Source organism: Furipterus horrens, unplaced genomic scaffold (assembly GCF_987537825.1).
Source record: "Furipterus horrens unplaced genomic scaffold, mFurHor1.1.pri manual_scaffold_7, whole genome shotgun sequence".
Lineage (NCBI taxonomy): Eukaryota > Metazoa > Chordata > Mammalia > Chiroptera > Furipteridae > Furipterus > Furipterus horrens.
Window position 1 is genome coordinate 20,234,174 of NW_028327177.1, and position 27,245 is coordinate 20,261,418.

General features: G+C 36.7%; 1 protein-coding gene across 1 annotated transcript in view; it reads left to right on the forward strand.

Moving 5' to 3' along the window:
• The window catches only part of NUDCD1 (NudC domain containing 1), a 57,772-nt gene that overhangs the window by 11,165 nt on the left and 19,362 nt on the right, over nt 1-27,245 (forward strand). The window contains exons 3-7 of the mRNA XM_090282756.1: nt 9,465-9,650; nt 12,988-13,168; nt 14,482-14,664; nt 21,939-22,143; nt 26,548-26,692. Coding sequence (XP_090138882.1) covers nt 9,465-9,650; nt 12,988-13,168; nt 14,482-14,664; nt 21,939-22,143; nt 26,548-26,692 — 900 coding nt within the window. The remainder of the gene's footprint in view (nt 1-9,464; nt 9,651-12,987; nt 13,169-14,481; nt 14,665-21,938; nt 22,144-26,547; nt 26,693-27,245) is intronic.

Genomic DNA, 27,245 nt, shown 5'->3' on the forward strand with positions numbered 1-27,245 from the left:
CAAATGGTTTGTCTGATCTTATCACTTCCCACTTAAATTGCTTTAATATTTTCTTTATGACAAAATCCATACTTTTTTTTTCTTAAAAAATTTTTTCTTAGCTTGATGGTTTCCTCATTATTGATGTGAAAATTCACACTTTTTAATATGTAATTTTAGAATAGGCAGTGTGTTCATGTAATTTAAAAAACAAGACATTTGAAAAGGTATTTAGTGAAGTCTTTCTGACCTCATCTTTTATCTCTCCTGTGTTCAATACCCGTATTTCCTCTGCATCTTTTCTTTTATTGGTTTCTTTTTCTGTTCTTCTCAACGCAGTTTGTGTTTCATGTGTCTGTTTTTGATATTTTTTTCAACAAGTATAAGCACAAAGTGATATATATTCTTAACATACAAACTCTTCTTGGCCTATGAAGTTTACAGTGCCCTTCTCTCCTGCTTATACTTCACTAGTTTATACAAACTACACTGGTAATCCTGTACCACACACACTCTTGCAGTTCCTGAGACTTGCCCTGTAGCCTGCGGCCTCCAACCCTTTTCCCATGTGATTAGCTGTACCTGGAACATTCCCTCTTAGTTCTGTCAGGAAGCCTCCCAGGCTGCACTTAAAGTCCCAGCCAATAATCTCATCTCGGAAGCTTGACTTGATAAATCCCTTTGCTCCCCTAGGAACATTTAAACCATTGGCTCTTAGATCTACATGGACTATGAATTTGCTCTAGGCCAGGGGTTAGCAAAATTTTTGTGCTCAAGGCCAGATAATAAATCTTTTAGGGTTTGTGGGCCAATCTTACGTCACAACTGCTCAGTTTTGCTGTAGTAGTGTGAAAACCTTAGTAGATAGTATGCAGGTGAATTAGTGTGGCTGTGTGCCAATAAAACTTTACTGACCAAAACATAGAGTAGGCCAGGTTTGACTCATGGGCTATATAATTTGGTGGCCCTGGGTATAGCCTGTGGTTCTTTCTTATATTTCTGTGGTTACAGAACCCAGCAGAATGGTTGGCCAGTGTGTTTGTTGAATGAATAACAGCTGTTTAAAGTTTGTTCTTACTCTTTGGAGTTGTCTTTGCATTCCTGATAGGGTCTTCCTCTTACTATCCAGGTATATGTACAAGTCTTTGGTTTGTTGAGAGAAATCATTTTACTGAATGAGAAATATTTATATTTCTTCAACAAACATTTATTGAATGCTGTTGTTTGCTTAGTAGACACATACACATGAATTGATAACATGTAACAGTGGAAGTAGGGATAAGATGCAGAAGTGGTATGGAGAAGGAAATAGTTTAGTAGTGTGCTTGGCTGGGAGCAGGGAGAGAGAGGGGGAAAGAGGGTTGCAGTTCAGGGCCAAAAGCTTGATTTTATCAGTTCATCTATTAATAATCACAATTTGGTATGCTAATTCCAACTTAAATCACAGGATATAAGGTTGGAAATCTGGAATGAAAGTTTAATGATTGCATTTGAATCACTATAGATAAGCAGTGTGGACTAATTGGTATATATTTTTTCTTCTATAAAGTTTCCATAGGAAATCCAATACAGCTGACTCTTGAACAACTTGGGTGTTAGAGGCACCAACCCCCTTACAGTTGAAAATCCACGTATAACTTTTGACTCTCCCAAAACTTGGTTATCCCATAGTATCCACAGGGAGTTGTTGGTTCCAGGATATTCACCCCCATCCCCGCCCCACAGACTACAAAATCCAATGATGTTCAAGTACTCTATATAAAATGGCATAGATCAGTGCATGCAGTTGACCTTCCACATTCACAGACTGCCAAGCAGATCAGAAAACAGTTACAGGGGTTTATTGAAAAAATTGTGTATAAGTGGACACACACAGTTCAAATGTGTTGTTCAAGGATAAAATGTACTGTAGTTTTATTAAGATAGCTAATTTGACATGGAATCAGAGTAAAGACTAAGATGTCTTTGATTCTTTTTTCTAACCTATTCCCTAGTTTCTATGGGCACTTCAGAGTAATTCGTTATAGTTCCTTATTTAGTTTAGTCTGTCTTTGCCTGCCAATGGACTCATTTATGACACTGTATACACGTACACTCTGTATGCACTATATACTTTGGATAGTGTATACATACAAGCTAAATGCCTTATAACACGCATGCGCGCTATGTTGTGCATATATGATCACACATAGCCATACTCTGCCTGTGCATAGTTGGCATTTTATTTTGTCTTTAAAGTTAAGGGCTTTTATGTTTTTAGAATTCTGTTTTGTTTGTTTAGGAAAACAAATCTAAAATCTCAAAATTCTCTAAGAATATTATATAGTATGCAACTCAACATTCAAAATATTAACTGCATGCCTCCTTATATATTATGCTTTGGTGTAGGCACTGACAATGCTGCAGTGTACAAAATAAAGTTCCTTCCACTTTATTAATTTATAGTAGAATTTGAACTGCTTCCTTCCTTCTCTTCCCCAGTTTGAACTTGACACTGAAATAACAATCTCTTTTGGTACATGTTCATACATGTTCAAAGCAATCTATACCTTTCCGTGTTTATAATGTATATTTAAATTTGTTTAGCATCCTGATAAAATTAAAAGGATTTTTGAAAAAGTTTCACTAGTAGGCAATAAGGAAACTATAATTTAGAATGGATGATTTCTGGGAAAGTTTCTGCAAGTTGCCTTCTTTCCTAATTCTTAATTATTTTCATCCCTGAACTCTTTTCCTATTTCATATGTACTGTATTCTCTGTTTAGCAATTGAATTATAAAATCCTTGAATTATTTAGTTGAAAAGACATGATATACATTCTAAAAAATAGTTTATTAGATCCTCTTTTTAAAAGGCCTACCATATATCTTTTTCAACTGGTAAGTGACACTGTATGTTTGAGTGAGGACCCCTACCCCGAATGTTTGTTTTTGTAAGTAACATCTCCAGGGCTGGCAGGTGTCCCTACAGAGGCACCTTGCTGTCCCTTGGTTTCTTGTGTAAGAGGTGTAAGGCTTGATCTTGGCTTTCTGGGATCCAAGGAAAAGAAAAGATTTTGTGGTCTTTTTAATCTTTTAATATATGGGAATTCGCTAAATCCCCTATTTTCTTTAAGAGTGTTCTTGACCTTTGTACTTAGCTGGGCTTGCTGGCCAGAGTCTGCCTAGTTTAAATTTTTAATAGAAAAATCTCAGTTTTTTGCTACAGTGGGAAATTTAAATTGATTTTGGAAGAATTGGCATTTTTATGTCCCCCCCCACCCCCCCAAACATGGTATGTCCTTCTATTTATTTAGATCTTCTATGTCCTTTAGTAAGATTTTCAGTTTTCCCTTATGCTCATTTAAATTTATTCTTAAGTATTTTATAATTTATTTAGTAATAGAATATAGTTCTTTTTTTCCTATTTTCTAGTTGCTTATTGATTATTTGTTTTATAAACAGCCACCTTATTTCATAATTCAGCAATTTTTACCTACTCCCATTTAGGTTTTCAGAGTATACAATTATATCATCAACAAAAGGAAATGGTTTTATCTCTCCTTTTCCCATGTTTATGAAAATGTAAATGACATCCCCATGTCATTTCATTTTTATCTTATTGCTGTTACTAAATAGAATGTGGAGACAGTGCTGAATAATAATGGGGTTTGCACATATCCATTTAGCTCACGACTTTAATTGTAGTAGCTTTTCAATTTACTTAGGAAAATATTTACTGTTGGTTTTGATAAAAAGCTTTTATTGTTTAAAGGTTATTTCCTTCATTTCCATTTAATATTTTATGTTAAGAATGGCTGCTGAATTTTATCGCATGCCTTTTCAGCACTCACCTATTGTTAATGATTGTGTTTTTTAATCAATTTATCAGTGTAAGTGATTTAGTTTGATAAAACTTAAATTTCTTAATTTCCAAGAATAAACCCTTTATGGTAAGAGTATATTATTCTGTGGATACATTATTGGATACATTCTGTGGAAAATGTCTACTGCCTGACATTTTACTTAGAATATTTGTATTTATTTTCACAAGTTATAATAGTTTTTAATTTTTTTCCCCTGATATCTATTAGACTTTGTTTAAAGTTTTGCCGGCTTCCTTAAATGAGTTGGAGAGCTCTCTGGCTCTGGAATAATATAAAACTGAAAAGATCTGTTTTTTATATTTAAAAGATTTTTTTTGGACCTCTTGTATATCCTGCTGTCCTTTTCAGTGATAGTTCTCTAATCACCTGTTCGGTTTATTCTATAGTCACTGGTTTATTCATACTGTTTCTTGGGTAGTTTCTTTTTTTTTTTTTTTTTTTTTTTTTTGGCTAGGGAAAATCTTGCATTTCCTCTTAGTTTTCAAAATTCTTCCTGTAAAGTTACATGTATTATGCTCTTAATATTGTTGTCTTTTTTCCCTCTTTTTCCTAATCAAACTTGAGAAGGTATTATTTGATTTTTAAAGAACCATGTTTGGAGTTGTCTTTTGTTTTCTGTTTAATTAATTCAGTTTATCTTTGTCTTTTAACAGTATCGCACATCAGAATCACTGGGAGTAACTGATCAAAACAAAAGCTAATTTCAGGTTACTGTTCCCAAACATTTTGATTCAGTATGCCAGGGTTGGTCATGATCTGGGAATCTACATTTCATCAAGCACTTCAGATGATTTGGCTTGTGTTTCAGTGATCATGTTTTGAGAAACTTGCACTGGTGGTACAGAAGAATCCCACACTTATTTCTTACTATTTTTCTGATCACCTCAAACAATACCTGTCTCTTCTTTTAAGTTCTGTGTGGGGGGCAGGTGGAAAGTATTGACCATTGAACACACATTGACGTTTTTTGTAGCAGAAAACAGTTATTGTAATATCCATTTTATTGTCTGATTTTTGTTGTTGTCATTTTTTGAGTCAAAGACACACGTGCTCAGATCCCAGAGAGGCTCTTTTCCTGTGGCTGGTCTACAAATGCCTGCCCTTTTACTAGGCAAAACAGTATTGTGGTTCAAGTGAAGGCTGTAGGGCCCAAGAAAGAAAATTTACACTTTGTTTGAACTTTAGATTTTGTCAGGAGCCAGCAGGTGGCGGCATTTAACTTCCAAGTCAGTTTAATTTGTGGGCTTATAATTTTAGCGAAATATCAATTGGGAGGGAGTATACTCAAGAAGTAGAAAATGCCCAGAAAAGCAAAAATAAAAAGTTATGTTTAAAATTTAGTTTTTACCATTTGATTATGGTATTACAGCTTTTTTAAAGTGATCTGTTCATTTTCTTAATATTTAGGAAATTAATTCTGTCATTATTGTTTTTTTCCCACTAACCTGAAAAACTAGTTTCTGCTACTAAGAAGAGTGTCACCTTGTGGTGTGTCTTTAAGTTGCACTTAAAGGTCCAGGGAGTTACTGGATTCCATTTGTAAGCAAGCATTTGTGAGGCTGTGTCTTGGAGTGACAGGTGGCAACTACTTGTTAGTCCAGCTCAAATGTTTGCTAGTATATTCATCTCTAGACCTGAATCTCAGCATATTTTCTATGACTGAGTTTATTAATATAGAGCCATTTATTTTCCTCGTTAAAGAAAAAAAAAGGAGTAAGCTCTTGGAACTGTCTGCTTAATGCATTCTTGAAAGTTTTATGTTACATAGAGACATTACTCAAACCAATTAATTAAAAACACCTTTTCTTAAAGCTTTAGCAAAAAAAAAAAAAAAACAGGAAAAAGGAAGATTTTTTTTTTTAAGTTACAAGTTATTACTGATGAAAGCCGTTCTCCAGAAAAATGTCACTTCCTTTTAAAAGGGCAAAATTTTAATGTTGGTGTCTAATAATACTATTAAATGGTATTCTTATTTAATTTTGCTTGATAATTTTTTAAACTTGAGTAACCCTTTCTATAAATGTTAGAAAAATGTTTTGTAAGTTCAGAACTTATCGCCTTGTAGATGAAATTAAGAGGCCCCTAAACTCTTGTTTAGAGATTGTTTTCATAAATATATACAGTTTATAATACTTATTTACTATTTATTTATAGTGTCATTTATATACAATGTGTAGACATAATTTTTATTGACTTAGAAATATAAAATACAGTAGTATAATATTTAAGCGTGAAGAAAAACAATATAATAGTTGTATTCACAGTTGTATTTGGAGGGGGAGTATTCTAGAAATTGCATTGAGGTATCTGAGGTATCGTTTGTTTAGAACAGCTTGGGAAGTGGTTCCAGAAAGTGTGGAATACAGGAAGGACATCAGCCTTTGGAGTGGAGTGGATCAGGATTTGAATGCTGGCCCTGTCGTTTCTAGTAGAGTCCCAGGCATTTTATTTACTCTTATTGAAACAGAGCTCTTTATCTTCTTAAAATGGGAGTAATAATTTCACCTTTCTGTGGTTTGGTAATAATTTTAAATAAGGTGGTAAAAAGTCAAAAGCACTTTTTATTCAATACTGTGCTTTTACATTATAGTCATTTGGTAAGTGTTTCATTTATCAGTGAAATTTTAATTCTTTTGCAATTCAGCTGTGAAATGTTACCTCAGAATGATTTTCAACAGCATTGAACATAGTTACATTAACATTTTTTTTTCCTAGAAACAAATGATCGGGTGGTACCAGGACATTATAGATGCCAATTACATAAGATGTTATGGGAACACTTGGTAAAACTGTCATTGGAGATAATGAAAAATAATTTAATACTCCTAAGATTTATAGAAGGAAATATTTTATTGTGTATAGTCCACTCATTAAAATGTACTGTTTGAGAAATAGATTTCAAAAATCAGAAATATTCAGGTTGTTTTCACTTAAACTATCATTTGCATTAAGTAAGGGAGATACTATATGTTTCCTTTTGTATTTTAATTTCATTAATTGGTCTTCACATTTACATACCTTACTACCTTAATCATTCTATTGGACATTGCACTAATTTATCTGCTAGACTTCTAGCAATCCCAGTCATGTGTAACCTTGTATTTAAAAGAAAATGGCTTAAAATTACCTTTATAAATATGTATAAAATGAAGAATGATAACTTAACAAGTTTAGCTTTGCATTCTTTCTTGATAAGGCTTCATTTTAGGTCCAGTGAAGGGCATGTGTGAAGATCACTACAAAGCTTTACTTTTCAACAACTGTGATGAGGAAAAAGTCCCATTTTATTTATTAATACCTTTAAATTATGTATATAACACATAAATTGCTTAGTGGAAAAAAATAGTCAAGCAATGTTATTTAAAGCAAAAAGGGAAACTTCCCCTTAACCTCATTAATCCCTACCACTAGTCTCAATCCAATCTTAATTTTTCTTCTACTGGTAAACACTGTTAACAGACCATCACTTTACTCTGCTGTCAAATCACAACATTTATTTATTTTAACATATGTGGATTTGTACTGTACATATTCTACATCTTTTTTTCCCCCAGTTATTATCTTTGGAGATCTTTTTAAGTCAGTATATAAATCCACTTGGGTGACTTAACACTCATTTGGATTTATTATTTTTTGACTGAAAGGACAATGCACACCCAGGGGAACCACAGAGTGTCTTAGTAAGAAGATGTTAGAAAGGGCTAATTATAAGATTGGGCTTTTAAAGGAATTTTTTTATTGATTTTAAGAATGAGAGAGGAAGGGAGAGGGGGAGACAGAGAGAGATACTCATTTACTTGCTGTTTCACTCACCAATGCATTCACTGGGTGATTCTTGTGTGAGCCCTGACCAGGGATGGAACCCACAACTTTGGCGTATTGGGACCACGCTCCAATCGACTGAGCTATTCAGCCAGGGCTAGGTTGGGGTTGTATTAGGTAATTTGAGGTGGGGGAGGATAGGTCATTCTAAAAACTTTATGCCAGCTCTCTTTTTCATTGAATTATTTAATTTAAGGTGTTGTAAATCACTAAAATATGAATACAGAAAGAAGGAAAGGTACTGTTTCAAAAGTAAATTGTATGCTCTAGAAACAATAGGTAACTGAAAAACTTGAGGCTAGTGAGGCTATTGAATGTATTTTACTGAAATCTTACTAATATATACACCGATCTAAACAGTTCTAGGAGCAGGTTCAAATTCTCAAGGACTGCAAGGTTTTGCTGGTCTAGTTTGTTAGAAACGTCCTTGCCAGCCAGGGCCGAGACCAGGCCCGCTGAGAGCAGAGGCCCTCCCAGGCCCCAGGCTGCCATCACCACAGGAGGACCTTGTTTCCCAGAGGCCCAGGTCCGAGGCTGCCGGCGTCCGCGGCAGCTGCCATCAAGAAACCCCTCTCGGGCCAGAACACCTTTGCGGGCATGGATTCCTCAAGTTGGAACTGCGTAACTAAAGCAGTTGCAGGGTTTTTTGTTTGGTTTGGTTTGGTTTTTTTACAGCTTTTCCCAAAAAATGATTTGTAATTGTGTGTGCAGCACTTTGCCCTCATACGTGTGCTCTACAATAAAAACCAAATCTAATATATTTTGGGGGGAAAAATGTATAAATTAAGGACCTTTTTGGTCCTGTAGGAAAAACTGTTAACTGAAAAGTAAAATAATAAAAAATTACTGCATACTATGTGTGAGGAAATTTATTGACTAGGGGTGTGAGAGGCAGTTTATTTTCTGAAATGTAGACCTTTTCATATATTTTCTTGTAGAACATTTTAGTAATGCACTCCATCTTATAGCCTTAAATTATGAGGACACAGACATGATAAAAACATGTTAACAATAGCCTAAGTCAATGGTCTAAATGTGGCATTTTCATAGCATAGGTTGTTTCTGTAGGCATTTAGAACATGATGTGGTATTTCTAATTAGTTAAATATGCAGATTATTAACTCTAAACTTAAAAGAAGAATAAAGACTGGATTATTGCACCGTATTAGTTATCTATTTCTATGCAACAACTTTCTTCAAAACTTAGTGAATTACCATGGTGATCATGTTGTTAGGTGTATATAAATGTTGAATAATTATGCTGTACACCTGCAATTAATATAGTATTGTATGTTAATCATCTTTCAATTTAAAAACTTATTGACTTTAAACAGTAGACATTTGTCATCTCATAGTTTCCGTGGGTCAGAAATTAAGAGAGTGGCTCAGCTGGTTCTGTCTCGAGGTCTCTCAAGGAATTGTGGTCAAGAAAGATGTCGGCCAGGACTGCAGTGAAAGCATAACTAAGGCTTAAGGATCCACTCCCAAGAGGATTCACCTATAGGATGCTGGCTGTTGTCAAGAGCCCTCAGTTCTTCCCTATATGGGTCTACCATGTGCTGTCCTAGAGAGAAAGCCAAATATATGAAGTCTTCATGGCCTCGTCTGAGAAGTCACATAACTGTTACTTCTGCCAAATTTTACCAGAAGTGAGTCAGTAGGACAGTTCATGTTCCAGGGGAGGGCAATTAGACACCTTCTCTTGACGAGAGTAATACCACACTGCAGGTGTTTATTCTATATGTGTGTGAGCCAAAGGGAGGGAAGGATTCATTTATAATATTTCGCTTCTTTTTAGGACACTGCCTTAGGAAAACCACGAGAGGTATTTCGACTTCCTACAGATCTGACCGCATATGACAATCGCCTGTGTGCATCTGTCCATTTCACATCTTCTACCTGGGTTACCTTGTCAGATGGAACTGGAAGATTATATCTCATTGAAACAGGTGAACGTGGAAATAGTGCTTCTGAAAAATGGGAGGTGAGATGTTTTGGGGTTTTTGGGTTATTTATTTATTTATTTATTTATTTATTTGTAGTTCATGCAAAGACTGGAAGGCATACATAAATTAAGGACCATAATGATTTTGAAATAATGCTATTTAGGGACAGTTTGTGTATGACCTTTTAGTTTTGATTATAATGTTTTGAATATCTATTTAATTAAATTATAAAATATATGTCCTCTACAAAACTGATATGTTAACCATTTCTCTTTTGATTTGGGGTCATGCAGTTGTCAAGAATTGCATTCATTTTTTCAGCAAATATTTATTAAGTGTTTGAAATATGTAAAGCAGTACACTGAACACTGACAGTGCCACCTTCTTGAAGAAGAGTTGGCGAAAAATTACACTGGCATATCTTTTCTCCTCCACTCATGTTATATTTCCTGATAGGCTGATGGGTCTAGCATGCTTCCGTTGCAGTACTCTGCTAGCTGTCTGGTATGTTTGCCACAGTATCTCTGCTTAGAAAAATACACTACACCATAAATACAGTAATGTGCTGATTGCTAAGATGCCATTTTTACTTCAGTTTTCTTAACACAATTTAACAGATTACCTCTTAGCAGGTTAGGATTTTAATAGTAATAAATAAGAAATTAATTTCTCTAGAGCCACCGTTTTTGAAAGTGGAAAGGATCAACCCTGGGTTAAGTTACACTAAAAAGACTGTTGTGATATTATGACTGTCGATATTTCAGCAGTTGATCTTTAGTTCTGGGTAGGAAAAGAGATCTGAACTTAATATATTACATCTTATAAAATATTTTTATCAGACCAACCAGTACTTATCAAGGCTTTAATTAATTATCTGAGAAAAATCAAGAAGACCTTAGAACAAAATAGTTTACTTTTCTTACTAAGTTATACTAAATGTTATAATACCAAATTGCATTATGTTCAAAAAAGTAAACAAAAAACAAAATATATGACCAGAACAATAATATCCTGTTTATCAGGGCCTTTGCAGGCTTTTGCAGTCACATTTTCAAATATTCATTGGGCATTGTGACGTTTTCTGCTCTGGCCTATAATAATTCTTTTTCCTTTTTTTTTTTTTTTTTTCTTAAACTCAGACAATGTGGTATATAACACAATTACCTGAAACAGTGGAAGGAGTTTGGAGAATAATGGGCAGGAAATATATGAATGAGAATTATCTGTTGTAAAGCTATATTGATTCTATTGGTTTTGAGCAGGAAGAGAAATACCTTCAGCTTAAAATGATACTGCATATTTAGCTAGAAAGGAAATTCATATTGGTTTATAATTCATTTGATTTCTGCTGTGCATATTCTCTTGGCATGTATCACGCCTTCAATAATATCTTCTAAATCTATTAAAAATTTGTATCTACTTCCTCCTCAGTATGCATTGCTGCAATGAAATAAGCACCGTGAGATGATTTCAGTTAATAATAATTTTGACTGAGGATTGGAGGGGGTAGGGAAGAGATGGGACTTGGGCGTTAATGAGTGGGAGGGATACTGTGGGATATGCATTGCTTTAAAAGAAACAGTTGAGGAGAGTTTAGGACTTTGGGGGATCTGGTGTAAGGGAGAGAAAGCAAAAGATGGGAGTGGCTGGGGGCGTTGTAGGGCAGAAGGGGCCTAGCCAGCCCGGTGGCGGTGACTGAAGTATGGCAGGAAATGCGCAGGAATACTGCCCAGATGTTTTGCCTCTAATATGATGGGATGCTGTACAGCAGCAGTACCACAGTTGAGTGGCTGGGCTCATTCAGAAGACTGGAAACTTCAGCCTGACCGTTTTTAAAAGTCCACACATTTACCTGTGGTCACTTTCTAGTCCCTTTTGTGCACGAGATAAAAAAAGGAGGAAACTGTTGATAAACCACCTACCAGTACCTGGCAAAACTCATTAGTTTTCCTTTTCCCCTTTTGTTTTCCCCAAACAAAAGCAAAATGCACTCAACCAATTAAAAACTTGTCTTCATCATCTCTGTTTTGACTACTTGAGTATTTTTTTGTTGTTTCTTTTGTTTTTCTGGTTATGGAAGACTAGAATAGATTCCAAAGGTCTCCTCTTTTAACAATTATGATCAAATACATAAGGATATTGATGACATTAAAGCACACTTTTCTTTATAAGGCTTTCAAGTAGGAGCAGATATGAGGGGATTCCAGATAAAGGTTTTTTGTTTTTTTTAATGGAGCTAATTTAGGTTTTTTGTTTTTTTTAAGGGAGCTAATTTTTATATTTTAGTTAGGTGTTTTTTTCAATTATTTATTTATTTTATTTATTTGAAAATCTTGTTTAGAAATCAGTCTAAAACTTCTGTTTAGTATTCTAATAAAAATATAATAGTCTTTTATTTTTATTTTTTTTATAAAGATTTTATTTATTTATTTTTACAGAGAGGGGAAGGGAGGGAGAAAGAGAAGGAGAGAGGCATCAATGTGTGGTTGCCTCTAGCTCACCCGCAACTGGGGACTGGCTTGCAACCCTGGCATGTGCCCTGATTGGGAATTGAACCGGAGACCCTTTGGTTCGCAGGCCAGCGCTCAATCCATTGAGCCACACAAGCCAGGGCTTCTCTCCTGATAGTTTTTTAGATTGTGTGTTTATAGTGCAAAAAAGAATTTGATAAGATTTTGGCTCTCCATATGATGCTTAGATTTCCTTTCATATAAGCAAATTCAGTATTACATTTTAAATAGAGTTGGTTGAATTGTTTAAATGGATTCCTTTGTTTTTGAGAAATAGGAAGGTTTTAGTGATTTGTTCTTCAATGCCTTTGACTCTTTGTAAACTTTAAGAAAACCCAGAAAGACAAACCAAAAATAAATATAATAGGAAAAAAAGCTCACACACAGGTGAACATATGCATGTATAGTATCCAGAAAGTAAAAGGAAGAAAGCAGAAATAAATCACATATGAGACAGGGGGAGAGATGAAGGAATGAATAGTATTAACTATTACTTAGAAATAGTTATTAGAAATAATAATATTAACTATTACTGAAAACAATGCTTTGTATAGAGCACTGTTTGCACTTGATAATTCATTTCTAGGAGATTGCTTTTAGTTCTTTCTCCTTTAGATGCTGTTTGACCTTTATTTTCTTTGTTTTTAAGTCAAGAGCACTACTCAGCTTTTTCTCTGCTAAACAAAAAAATATTTTAAAACAATTATATTTAAACTTGAACCTTTAAAGACTTTTTAAAATTTTGTATCACTTGTATTAAATAGTATCAAAATTAATCGTTGGATTGTCAAAAATCTGTGTATTCCCTCTGCTTTATGCATTCTTGTAATATATGCATTTTTGTGTGCCATCTTTTTTTTCCTAGATAATGTTTAATGAAGAGCTAGGGAATCCTTTTATTATAATTCATAGTATCTCATTGCTGAAAGCTGAAGAACATTCAATAGCTACCCTACTTCTTCGAATAGAGAAAGAAGAATTAGACATGAAAGGAAGTGGTTTCTTTGTTTCCTTGGAGTGGGTCACTATCAGTAAGAAAAATAAAGGTAAACAGCATATTCTAAATTCCTCTGTAGTGGTTGCCATAATTTAGTAGGTTTGAAGTGCAGAGCCGTTCCTATAAATGGTGTTTGTTTTTTGGGGGGATATTGGGTTATGATTCTGGTACCTGTCATACAGTGGAATGAGTATCTGTAGATGATTTCTCCTTAGGTGTCAGTTATGCCTTTTTGTATAAAAGACATTATTACATAATTTTAAAACAATTTAAAATGTATTTTTTTAATATATACAAGAATATATGTGTGTATGTACACATATACATGTGTGCACAAGAATTCATATATAGAGTGGGGCAAAAGTAGATTTACAGTTGTTCATATGGAAAATAATACAATAGTTAATAAATTATACTAGTATTAACTCTGTTTAGCATACTCACAACTATAAACCTACTTTTTCCCTACTCTGTATATAAAGCTAAATGCAAATTATAATTCACAGTGTAATGGAAATATAAATTAAATATAACTGCCTAGATGGAAATGAATATACCTGTATCTTACTAAATCACAACTGTTATTTCTTTTTAATCTAATTGAACTTTGCCATTTGCTTTTACCTTCAGGAAAACTATTCAATTTTTTTTTTTTTTTTTTTACCCAAAGTGCTTCCATGAATAGGGAAGTCCTGACTTTTAGTCTGTTTGAAACTGTCTGTCAGACTTCTAAGTATAAAAATAATTTCTCCATTAAGCATATTTCACTTTAATAAAACCCCGTATCAGTAACTAGAATGGGCAGAAAAATAGTCTACACCACACTTTTTCCCATATTCTCAATTTGTGGCTCTTTTCAGAAGATGCCTATCATATACTTGCTGGGAAAGCAGACAGACTGGAGTCGAGGAAAAGGTAGATCCTTCAGAGGCTGATATTTCAGGTTTAGTTGGTCACTTTTATGCTCTAGAGCACTGCTGTCCTGTAGAAATGTCTGCACAGGGGACATGTGTTGTATTTGTGCCATTCGGTGTGAGAGCAGCTAGCCTTGTATGGCTGTTGAGCCCTTGAAATGTGGCTAGTGTGATTAAGGAAGAGAATTTCCAGTTTTCCTTGTGACCAGTGGCTACTACATCGGATAGCAATTTTTATCAGATCTAGTATTTTAAAATAGGGATTTATTTACAAATTAGGTGGTCAGTTTTTTTTTATCCTTTTAGCCTATAAAGACACCCAATAGTATTCCTTTTAATAGTACGTTTAAAGTATTAAATTTTAATGAAATTAACCTACAGATATTTTCAGAATATTTCTTTAAGTTATTTTGTAATTTTTGTTCAAAACTACTTACTACTCTTTCAGATAATAAAAAATATGAAATTATTAAGCGTGATATTCTTCGTGGAAAGTCAGTACCACATTATGCTGCTATTGAGCCTGATGGGAATGGCCTGATGATTGTTTCCTACAACTCCTTCATATCTGTTCCAGTTGGTCAAGATACTGAAGAAAACATGGATGAAGACATGTCAGATAAAATCAAAGGTATTTATGTGCATGCATACTTAAGTCTGGTTTGTCTGCCCTATTATGTTACGGGTTTTACTAGGTCAAGGTAAGTGCTTAATAATAATAATTAATAACAATTATTATTAAAATATACTTCCCAGAATAATCTTTGTAAACTGCACCACCTAAATCGTAGAAATGAGTTTAATTGAATAATTTTATAATTGCAAAAAATGTTAGAAATATATATATGTTAGCTTATCTGATTAGGTGTTTAATAAATACTTGGCGAAAGAATAAATAAATAACGACTTTGTTGTTGGCATTTGAGAAGCTGGCATATTAGTATTAAAGACGTTAATCTTTTAAAATAAGCTCAACTCTGTTCATTTTAAGTGTATACTAATGTACATAGTTTTACCTTTCCAAAGAAAGTGAAGGCATAATCACTAATTGTTTTCTGTGTAGAATGAGTACCTGAATGAAGACTTGTAATGATTTTAGAATGAAAAAGGAACAAGGTCTTTCAGAAGTTTACATTTGTATGCAAAGAATACATATTCTTTTAAAAATATGCAAGAGATGTGTACATGTATATATCGATATAAATACATTCCCCCTTTAATCATCAATGTTCATGTTTCTGATGTTTATATATATATATATATATATATATATTTTTTTTTTATCCTTACCCAAGGACATTTATTTTCATTGCTTTTAGAGAGAGAAACATGGATGTGAGAAAAGTATTGATCAGTTGCCTCCCATATGCACCTGGCCTGGGAATCAAACCCAACTGGGGTTCATACTGCAACCCGAGCATGGGACCTGACTGGAAATTGAACTGGCAGCCCTTTGGTTACAGTATGATGCTCCGGCCAACTGAGCCACACCAGCCAGGGCAAGGATAGCATATTTTTTAACAGAGCTTTCACAATATTTAACAATTACACATGTTACTCTTTGAATCTACCTTTTTTTGTTACTTATTTAAATAAAAATCAGTTTTTATATTTTTATATATTAATATCTTTTTAAAAAATCTAAGATCCCTTTTAGAATAAATTCTTCTTTTCTGTCTTGTGTAATGTTAAACTTTCCTAGAGCTTAGCCAAAACAGTTATTCATATTTCTAGACCACATGGTGTTTAGAACTTAGCTCCTTAGGTGAGCATTTGTGAAGGAGGAAAATAATGCCTTAATCCTTGGAATCATTTTGTCTAGAAGCTAAGACCATGTGGTTCCGAGACAGATTGTAGGTAGGTGGAAACATGTTTAAATCACTATCAGGTTAGATATTGTTTTTCTTGTTGACAATTCACATTGTTTTTTGAATTCTTCCTGAATTTATTTTGTCTGTTCTTCCGTTTTAATGTAAACCTCAAATCCCTTCCATTTTTGTTTTCCTTCTTATAAACAGCCCATACTTAATTTCTTGTACCCAATTTTTATTGGGAAATTTATCACCTCTATTTATTTTATCATAGGATTTTCACAGATAAAAGAAAAATGTAACTTAAGAAACTTATGGATAGTTTGTTAATTATAGCCTGTTTTGTTTTAAACTGTCTTACTATATATATATATATATATATATATACTAGTCTCATTTTCTGTAAACCTCAAGAAGAAATATTGTCTATTGCCTGTTTAGTATTGTTATGGTTATATAAATAATAGTGGTTTCTTTGAAAGATCTAAAACATGATCTCTAAAAACATACAAAGGCACTCAAAGCAACCAACAACTGAGAAAAGTATTTAGGTGTTTGTATACATTTATAGTGGAGAGAGAACTTAAAATTCAGATTTTCCCTTTGGTTTTTAATTTATACTAAAAGCTCATGTGATTTTGCAGATTCCTCCCATCCCATATCTGGCAGAAGTTACCCATTGAGTATTATGTGTAAACTGCCTTGTTAACTTTTGCAGTATACAGAAATATAAATAAAGCAAATTACTTGCCATAAGGAGCTTATAGTTATTAATCTCTCAAATTACAAGATTTTTTTTTTCAGTGCATTCATATTAAAAGGACTACTAAAGGCAAAAGAGAGAGGGTCTGAGAGGCTATTTAAAGAAATGTGATGCAGGTTAAAAATTACCCCAAAATACAATTTTAACCTGAAAATTCATGTATATTTTATATTTATTTCTGTAATACCATGTTTGTTAAATTTTTTTAACATAAAGTTAAAATGACCCTTTAAAAGATACACCATACATATCTCTGAGCATATCTAGTACCAATGTTTTTACATAGAACAGCACAAAAACACAAGAAAAACAATAATAACTGGTGTTTAGTAAGAATTCATAATACATTTAGGTAACAGGATTAATATTAAATTTTTATATACGTTAACTTACATAAATGTCAACAGTCCTAGAGGTATGCAATATTCTGTTAGCTTATTATACAGATTAGGAAAATGAAGCTCAGAGATAAAACTGTATCCCAAAATTAATAAATGGTTGAGCCAGGAGTTTGACCCAGGACTAGTCAACTCTGAAGCCCTGGTTCCTAACCAGTATGTAATTTCTCTTCCTGATGGATGAGTGGACCGATGAATGTGTGTGGATGCTGTTAGGCAAATACTTATTACATTTTGGCTGTATTTTCTTAGTTCCATGGTTAAGTATGATGATGGGTCTAAAGGAGATTCTTCAGTAGCTGGCTTTTGGCCGAGGAGATAAAGAAGGAGGTAGAAAGAGGATTCTTTTACTGGGAATTTGAAGTATGCTGACAGCCTTTGAATTTCCAATGAAATTGCTTCGTGCAACAAAGTTGTGGGGTAGAATAGCCTGTTATAAGGAAAATAAATCTATTTTTGTGTGGATATATGTCCCATCAGCAGACCCCCCCTCTCTTCGCAGCTGAAGGGTCCAAGGGAAAGACAGAGTCAATACAGCTTGGCTTCAGGTGCGCCGCAGGAGTTGCCGGTGTTGACTACAACGTCAAACCGCCTTAGGGACTCCGGCTCCGGATTTTCTGTCGGGGTTTACTCCCTTAGCCTTTCCCCTGAAGAGGTATGCCGCAAGGCAGCGGAGGTTTTTTGGAGTCAGAGTTTTCCTTCTCTGATGTGCCCTGACTGGAAGATCGAACCAGCGACACTTAGCTCGCAGGTCGACGCTCAATCCACTGAGCCAAACCAGCCAGGCAAGATGTGAAAATTATACAGTAGGTAACATATGTGAAATGCCCTATCTGCCAGAGTGAGTAAGGAATATGGACAAGAGAAGAGGCTGGATATCACCCTGCCCAGGCTCTGTAGCTTCAGTTTCACTGGAGAGGACACTCCAGCGTCACCGCAAGATGTCGACTCAACACGGGAGGAGACAGATACCGGTTATAAGCTCATCTGATTGGCGAAGGAAACGAGCGCCAGGGGTCTCCTCTGATGGTGGGAGAGGTCATCGCACCTCACTGGACAGCTACCGCCCGCCTCAAGCTGGGCAGCCCCCAGCCAATTAGGTGCCGTCTCGCCATGGCTCGCCTGCCCCACTGGGTGCGTGGGGATCAGAGAGGCGTCTCTTGAAAAGTGGGCCACAAAACACTCACACCAGGCAATTCCAAGCAAACAACAAGAAAGAAGCCTCCAGCTCTTCGCCTCGCTAGCTGGAACATCAGGACCATGTGTCCCGGACTTACTGCAGACCTTCCATGGATCAGTGGTGCCAGAAAAACCGCCATCATCGACAGGGAACTGGCATGACTAAACATCGACATTGCGGCTCTACAGGAGACCCGGTTGGCCGACAACGGAACTATCAGAGAAACCAACTACACCTTCTACTGGCAAGGGAAGTCTCCGGACCAACCAAGACAGCACGGTGTTGGGTTCGCTGTGAAGAACACGCTTGTTAACTCCATAGAGCCACCCACAGGAGGCACAGAGAGATTACTTACCCTCCGATTGTCAACAACTTTCGGCCCAGTCAGCATTCTTAGCGCGTATGCCCCAACCCTCTGCGCCACCACCGAAGAGAAAGAACAGTTCTACCATGCACTGGACGAAGCGTTATCCAAGATCCCCAGAAGTAACGCTCTCTATCTCCTTGGAGACTTCAACGCAAGAGTAGGAGCCGACCACATGGCCTGCCCACCTGCCTCGGAAACTTTGGGAGAGGAAAGATCAATGAGAATGGTCAGCGACTGCTTGAGCTTTCGTGTCACCACGGCCTGTGCGTGACAAACACATTCTTCAAGTGCAAAGAGATCCACCAGGTGTCATGGAGGCACCCCCGCTCCTGCCACTGGCACCAGCTTGACCTCATCATCACCAGAAGAACGGATATTGGCAGCACCCTCCTCACCCGCAGCTACCACAGTGCAGACTGCGACACGGACCATGCCCTCGTGGTAAGCAAGGTGCGCATAACGCCAAAGAGGTTGCACCACTCCAAGAAGAAGGGTCGCCCACGCATCAACACCAGTTGTGCCAGCAACCCAGTTAAGACCCAGCAATTCATCTACAGGATGGAAGATGCACTCGGCGAGGGAATGGCGGCAGATGACATTATCGAATCTAATTGGCCACGTCTCCGCGACGCCATATACAACTCCGCCATTATTGCTTACGGGAAGAAAGAGCGGAAGAACGCTGACTGGTACAAGGCTCACTGGGAAGAAATGGAACCCGTGATCGAGGCTAAGAGGAAGGCCCTACTGGCTTACAAGGCCACGCCCACTCCCAGTACACTTCAAGCTCTACGGGCTGCCAGGAACAAAGTCCAGAAGACCGCCCGCCACTGTGCCAACACCTATTGGCTAAACCTGTGCAGAAGCATCCAGGAAGCCACCGATATAGGCAACGCACGAGGAATGTATGAGGGTATCAAGAAGGCAACAGGCCCAATCCCCTCCAAGATCGCCCCCCTTAAGTCCAAGACAGGTGAGGTCATCACTGACCAGGAACAGCAAATCCGGCGGTGGACCGAGCACTACCTCGAGCTGTACGCGACGAGGAACACCGTAACAGACACTGCTCTTAACGCCATCCCAGACCTACCAGTCATGGAGGAGCTAGACACCCCACCTACTGCGGCAGAGCTCGGCAAAGCCATCGACCGCCTCGCTTGCGGGAAAGCACCAGGAAGCGACGGAATCCCTCCAGAAATCCTAAAGAGCGGGAAACCAGTCCTGCTACAGCCGCTCCACCATCTACTCTGTCTCTGCTGGAAGGAGGGTTACATCCCCCAGGATATGAGAGACGCCAACATTATCACCATGTACAAGAACAAAGGAGACCGCAGCGACTGCAACAACTACCGGGGCATCTCTCTCCTCAGCGTCGTCGGCAAAGTATTCGCGCGGGTCGCTCTTGCCCGCCTGCAGACCCTTGCTTCCCGCGTCTACCCAGAGTCCCAGTGTGGCTTCAGAGCTGGCCGATCAACAGTGGACATGATCTTCTCCCTATGCCAGCTGCAGGAGAAGTGTCACGAGCAGCATAAACCACTCTACCTCGCCTTTATCGACCTCACGAAGGCATTTGATCTGGTCAGTCGAAGCGGACTCTTCAGCTTGCTACGGAAGATTGGCTGTCCACCACATCTGCTTGCTGTGGTCATGTCCTTTCACGACAACGTGCACAGCACGGTGTCCTACAACGGCACAACCTCTGAGGCCTTCCCAGTCAGCAGCGGAGTAAAGCAGGGCTGCGTCCTCGCGCCTACGCTGTTCTGAATCTTCTTCTCCATGCTCCTCCAATACGCCTTTAAGGACTGCAGCGAGGGTGTCTTCATTCACACCAGATCCGATGGCAAGCTCTACAACCTGGCCCGTCTACGAGCCAAGACCAAAGTCAAAGAGGTGCTCATCCGTGAGATGCTCTTCGCCGACGACGTAGCCTTGACATCACACTCCGAAGAGGGACTCCAGCAGCTAGTCACTTGCCTTTCCCACGCATGCAAGGAGTTCGGACTAGCCATCAGCCTGACGAAGACGAACGTTATGGCTCAAGGCACAGGGACTCCCCCATGCATCACCCTGGAGGTTGTCAACGATTTCACTTACCTCGGGTCCACCATCTCGAGCTCTCTGTCAGTCGACTTGGAGGTCAATCGGAGAATCGCCAGGGCAGCCACAGTTATGGCCAAACTGAACCGGCGAGCGTGGAACAATTCCAGCCTCACTGAGAAAACCAGACTGCGCATCTACCAAGCCTGCGTACTCAGCACTCTCCTCTATGGCAGCGAGACGTGGACCACCTACGCAAGGCACGAAAGGAAACTCAACAGCTTCCACATGAGGTGCCTGCGACGCGTCCTGCATGTCGCCTGGCAGGATAAGGTTCCCAACACCGAGGTGCTGAAGCGAGCCAACATGAGCAGTTTGCATGCAGTTCTTAGTGAGAGATGCCTCAGGTGGCTCGGCCATGTCAAAAGAATGGATGCAGGCCGTATTCCCAAAGACCTCCTCTACGGCGAGCTAGCAGAAGGCCAGAGGATGACAGGGCGCCCAAAACTGCGGTTCAAAGACATCTGCAAAAAGGACATGACACAATGCTCCATCAATCTCAACACATGGGAAGTTCAAGCAGACGACCGCCTAGCCTGGAGGCTCGCGGTCAGACAAGGTACGTCACGCGCAGAGACTGCGCGCAACGAGGAGGCGGTCCAGAAAGATCGAGGCGGAAGCAGCGTCAACAGCAGCAACAACAGCCATCTGCCTTCACCTGTACCAAGTGCGGCAGGGATTGTCACTCCCGAGTCGGACTGCACAGCCATTCTCGGCGGTGCAGATAGACTCTCAAGAAGCTACGCCATCGTCTCTCGAGACGGACGGCTGCCGACGACGATATGTCCCATCAAATAAGAGTGGTCTCCTATATCACAGATGGGTGCTTCTAACATGGGTGAAAGTTTCAGACACTGGTTTATGACATATTTGGTATTTTTGAACTAGGAAACCACTGTGTGTGTGTGTGTGTGTGTGTGTGTGTGTGTGGAAACCACTGTGTGTGTGTGTGTGTGTGTGTGCGTAAGAGGTTCGAGAAGGCAAGAGAGGGGCTGGGAGGCAGGGAGATAAGGAATGGGGATAAAATAAAGGATTGCTATCATCAGGATTTTATGAATACTTAGATAAGCCTGGAAGATGAAAACATCAGGTGCAATTGCTATAACTCTGAGTGAAAATTCCCCTAAGAGATCTGTGTGCGTTTGTTTATAACTACTTTTTGTGAGAAGATCACTGGGAAATATGCTAAGATTCCTTTAGCTAGGTTATTCTTTTGTATCTTCTAGTCTCTAATTTTGTATGTTCTGTTCTCTTTTTATTACATAATGCATTTTTCTTTTCCCATTTAGAGCCTCTGTATTACTGGCAACAGACTGAAGAAGATTTGACAGTCGCAATACGGCTTCCAGAGGACAGTACTAAGGAGGACGTTCAAGTTCAGTTTTTGCCTGATCATGTCAGCATTGTGCTGAAGGGTCAGAAGTTTTTGGAAGGAAATCTCTATTCATCTATTGATCATGAAAGCAGTACATGGATAATTAAAGAGAATAATAGGTATTTTTTATAGTTTTATTTATATTTAAAATTTTACTTTTCATTATTTTATGTTTTAGTCTTTCCATAGTAGTTAGTTCAGAGGTGAACACTATAATTGGTCTGTCTGTATTGCTGGTTATTTTTAAAGGTGGGTTAAAATTGGAATTATGTCGAAGAACATAATTGTAGTTAAGATTAAATTTACTAGTTATAGTAATTGCTTGCATCGCATAGTAGTGCTTTTCATTACCAGCTCTGGAAATAATAATAATAATAATAATAACAACAACAATAATAATAGGTAAAAATGGTTATTTTTATTTGCACTTTTTTAACTTAATAGAAATAATTTTTTCTACAACCTTTAATTTGTTGATTAGATACTACATTACTATTCTTTAAAATTTAAGATACATAAAAGGATATACAGTGCTAAGTCTCCCTCCAACCCAGGCCCTCCAGTATATTTTAAACAAAAAAGTTTTCAACACATACAACTCACAGTTTTACAGCTTGCTTTTGTTGACTGTAACAATAAATCTTGGAGAGCTTTCTATAAATAATGCATAAATTTTTTATCCTCTTCTGTGTCTTCACAGAATTCTCTGTCAACTGCATAATCATTTAAAAAAACTGGTCCTCTATTGATAGACATTTACATTGTTTCTACTCTTGCTATAATGATAACTGTGTCTGTCTAGCAATATCATTTCACATGTGTGGGATACATGGAGAATACATGGAATGGTTCATACTTCTTTAAATATTGTGGAGAATAAATATTCTTATGTAAATTAGCCATTTACATTTCTTTTGTGAACTGTGTGTTCAGGACACACAAAAAATAAATGATAAATTCAACTTCATCAAAACAAAGCTTTTCTGTACATCAAAACAGAGAACTTTTTTTTGTTGTAAAGATACCATTAAGAGAACATAGGTAAACCATGGACTTGGAAATGGTATTCCCAGTACGCATAGCTAACATATAGGACTTACATTCTTAATATATAAAGAAACCCTATTACAAATTCATAACAAAAGACAACCCAGTTTTTAAAAGTCAAACGAATTACAGAGACATGTCATAATAGAAGATAAATATAAATGCCTAGTAAGCACATGGAAAAATAATAACTATTAGTCATTAGGGAAATACATATTAAAGCCAGATGAGACACCATTACTTGGCTAAAACTAAAGAGATGGACGTTATCAAACATTGGCAAGGATGTGGAGCACTAGCAACTTGTACATTGCTGGTGGGAGTGGGAAAGATATAATAACTTTGACAAACTGTTTAGCAGTTTCTTACCAAGTTAAATATATAGTTTGTTACCCAGATATTGTATTCCTATATATTTACCCAGGAGAAATGAAATGCATTTAAGAAAATAAAAACAACTTCCTCCTCAAATGTGTAAAAGTATATTCATAACAACTTTATTCATAAAAGCCAAAAAATGGAAGCAGCTCAATGGTCATGAAAAAAATGAATGAATAAACCCACGTGGTAGTATATTCATACCATTGAATGTTCCTTTGTAATTAAAAAAAGAATGAACTACTGAAAAACAATAGTATGAATGAATCTCAGAAACATGTGGAGTGAAAAAAGGCAGAGACAAAGAAGTACATATTGATTGATTCCCCATATGTAGAGTTCTGGAACTGGCAGACCTAGTCTACGGTGATTCAAATCAGAACAGTGGTTACCACTAAGATGTTAGAGGATTGACTACAAAAGGGCACAAGGGAACTTTCTGGATGGTTCAGTATCTTCCTTGGGTTATACGGATGAATGCATTTGTAAAACTGAATGAATCCTACTCTTAAAACCTGTGATTTTTGTCTAAATTATACCTCAATAAAAGGAATATGTTAAAAAAAGAAAAGGTAAAGGTTGAAGGCCTTATAAAACTATTATCAACTATAATCTTCTGCCTCCAGTATCATGCCTCTTTATAAATCTGTTGTCCCAGGTTCTTCATGCCCCAATCATTTGGATTAATAAAATTTATTCTTTTTCATTATATATCAAGTTTCAGTAATGACTGAATTCAGTGATGGATTAATAAATAGTATTAGGAATTTAATTTTAAAAATGGTCAAATTTGGTCAAAAGTTGGGTATAAGTTAGATATTTATAGTCTAATATATAATTCTTAATTAGTAATATATGATCCATGTGAGTCTTTAGTATGAGTCTAAATCTTTTAAGCTCTAAAAGCAGATATCCTGAATTTATTTTATTAATGGAGAAACTTAATGATTTTGTTACAATTTTTAATATATTATTTCAAAAACTCAGTTATCTGAAAGATTCTTTTTAAAATAAATATTTTGTACTTCCACATATTTTATTTAAACTTTTTATGTGTGTGAAAGAGATTTGAGGCTGGCATTGTAACATGGCAAATTAGCTAGAATATATTGTTAAATATAAGTCATTAAGCAATAACCCCCTAAAGGTCTGTAAGAATAGTTGAACCTCATGCAGATCGTTTCAGCATTTAATACACGAACATAGACCAGTGTTGTTTTTCCATTAAATTTGACGTGCTTGATTACTACATTATGTTACAAAAGATAATTACAATGATGTATAGGTGGGATCCATTGATTTGAAACACAATTTTTTGTAGTTGATTAAATTATTCATATCTCATTTTCAAATAATGTTCCTTCTCTCATTGGAAGAATAACTAGTGTACAGTTTATTATGTACAGGGTTTTATGTTCCTTTTGGCTTGGATGGCAGGATTTGACACTAGTATTAAAATGTAGAAATGCAGTTGTACAAATTTAATGATGGGTCAGGATCTTTTTACAACTGGGATTGTATGAACTCTTTCTAAGTTCTTTGGGTAGCAACCAACTAAGAACAGTACTTACACATTCTGGTCACTGGGTCAAGTTCTTTAGGAGGTACTTACATATATTTTTGCAGAGAGGCAGAATAGTGCAGTAAGGAAGAGCATGGACTTGGAACCAGACTGCTCTACTAGCTTGTGACCTTGGCAGGTTCTTAACCTCTCAGTGCTTTTTTTTCTTACTTGTATAATGGAGATGTTAATAGTACTTACTTTATTTGGTTGTGGTGAACAATAAATGAGTTAAAATATGTCAAGTGCTTCAGGCAGCACCTGGAATATGGTAACCACTAGGTCAGTATAAGCTGCTGTCATTATTTTTATTATTATCATTATTATTATTCATTATCATCATTATGAAGATTAGCTTTCTCTTTAGAAAATATAACTAAACCTGGGCATTATTGTTTGTGGTGGTAATTTCTAATGCTAATGATAGGAACTAATATTACATAAGAAAGATATTTTGTATAGTCTCTTAAAATAAGTAGTTTTAAAAGATTTTAAAGTGCTGTAATTAATTCATGAGGTAGTAATAATAACAGCCCTTAAAAAGAATAGTTGAAAAGTTTGCATGTTCTAGTTGATAATTATGATGATAGTCATTACTGTGTTCTTGCAGTTGTTTGTTTGCAATTGTGTTCCGGGGTGTGGGTTAGTATGGCACACGTGTACCAGAGACGGACCTCCCCCCTCCTTTCTCTTTATTACAGCAACGGCTGCTCCCAGAGCGGGTTATTTGGGTTTTCCTTCCTGTTCAAGAGGCACGTGGGCAACTCCCTGTCCTCCTCTGTAAACTGTTTGCCCTGATTCAGCTCGCTCTCTCTACTGCGGTGTCAGATCTTAAGCTCAGGATTCCTTGATAGGCCCTTTATATTGCATTTGGAATTTATGTTTAATGGCTTAAATGTACAGGATTCAATTTTTAAATTGATAGAGACTATATTAACAGCTTTCTTCCTGTGTTACCAAAATCATTTCTTTCTAATTCCTACATTTTTTTCAATTTTTTAAAAACTATATTTTAAAAATGAACATTTGTATTGATTTAACCTGCCTGATCTTTGATTAATTATATATTGTGACTACTAGTTTGTGAAAATAAAGTTAATTGGCTCCACACACGCAGAGGTACCTTTAGTTATAGGCCCTTTTTATGAACTTTATGTACCCACCCCCACCATTCCCCAATGAAATAATTACAGATATGTGCTGCTTGCATTTCTGTTACTTAAGTTTGGTAACATACCACACACTCAGACAACACAATGTTTTCTGGGTTGTCTTACTCTTTCTAATTATTCCTCTCATCACACCATTTGACATACTATTCCCAGTGGTACTTTCTTGTTTGTTTATTAAATCTAAATTATTTACCCTTGGATTACAGATTTCCCATCATATGCAAAACTAAAATAAACATAGTATTTGGTAAAACATCTCTGGATACCTGAAAGGTAATTTCTATGGAAGATTCTTTTTTTGATATTGGTTATATAATTTACATAGTTGCTTACTATGACATTACTTTTCTCATTTAAACTTCTAGCTTGGAGATTTCCTTCATTAAGAAGAATGAAGGACTGACCTGGCCAGAGCTAGTAGTCGGTGATAAACAAGGGGAATATATAAGAGACTCAGCCCAATGTGCTGCAGTAGCTGAACGTTTGATGCATTTGACCTCTGAAGAACTGGTAAGCAATTGCAATAGTAGTTTGACTTTCTAAGTACTGTAAATAAAGGATTATGCCATGTTTCCAAACATGATTTTGCTCTTCTAAGATAAAAGACAGATTAAGTATGGCTGACTGGTGTTTCAATATGGCTTAAAATTCTAATATCCATTCCTTACACTATTTGAATACATATATATGTGGGGAGGGCATGTTTAATAGGGTAGATGTGTATGAATGCATGTATCTCTACCTACCTACACAAACACGTGCTTAGCCACAGAGATATGTTCTGAGAAATGCTTCATTAGGTGATTTTGTCATTGTGCAAATATCATAGAGTGCACTCACACAAACCTAAGTGGTATAGCCTATTACACACCTAGGCTGTATGGTATAGCCCATTGCCCCTAGCCTGCAAGCCTCTACAGTAAGTTACTATACACATCAACACGAGATTAAATCAAGCATGAGAGAAGATGGCACAATGAAGAGACACAGTAAGCATGAGATGCATGAAGTTGCTGCTTGCTTCATGTGGCATACTATTTTATAGCAAACTTTTTATAAGTAG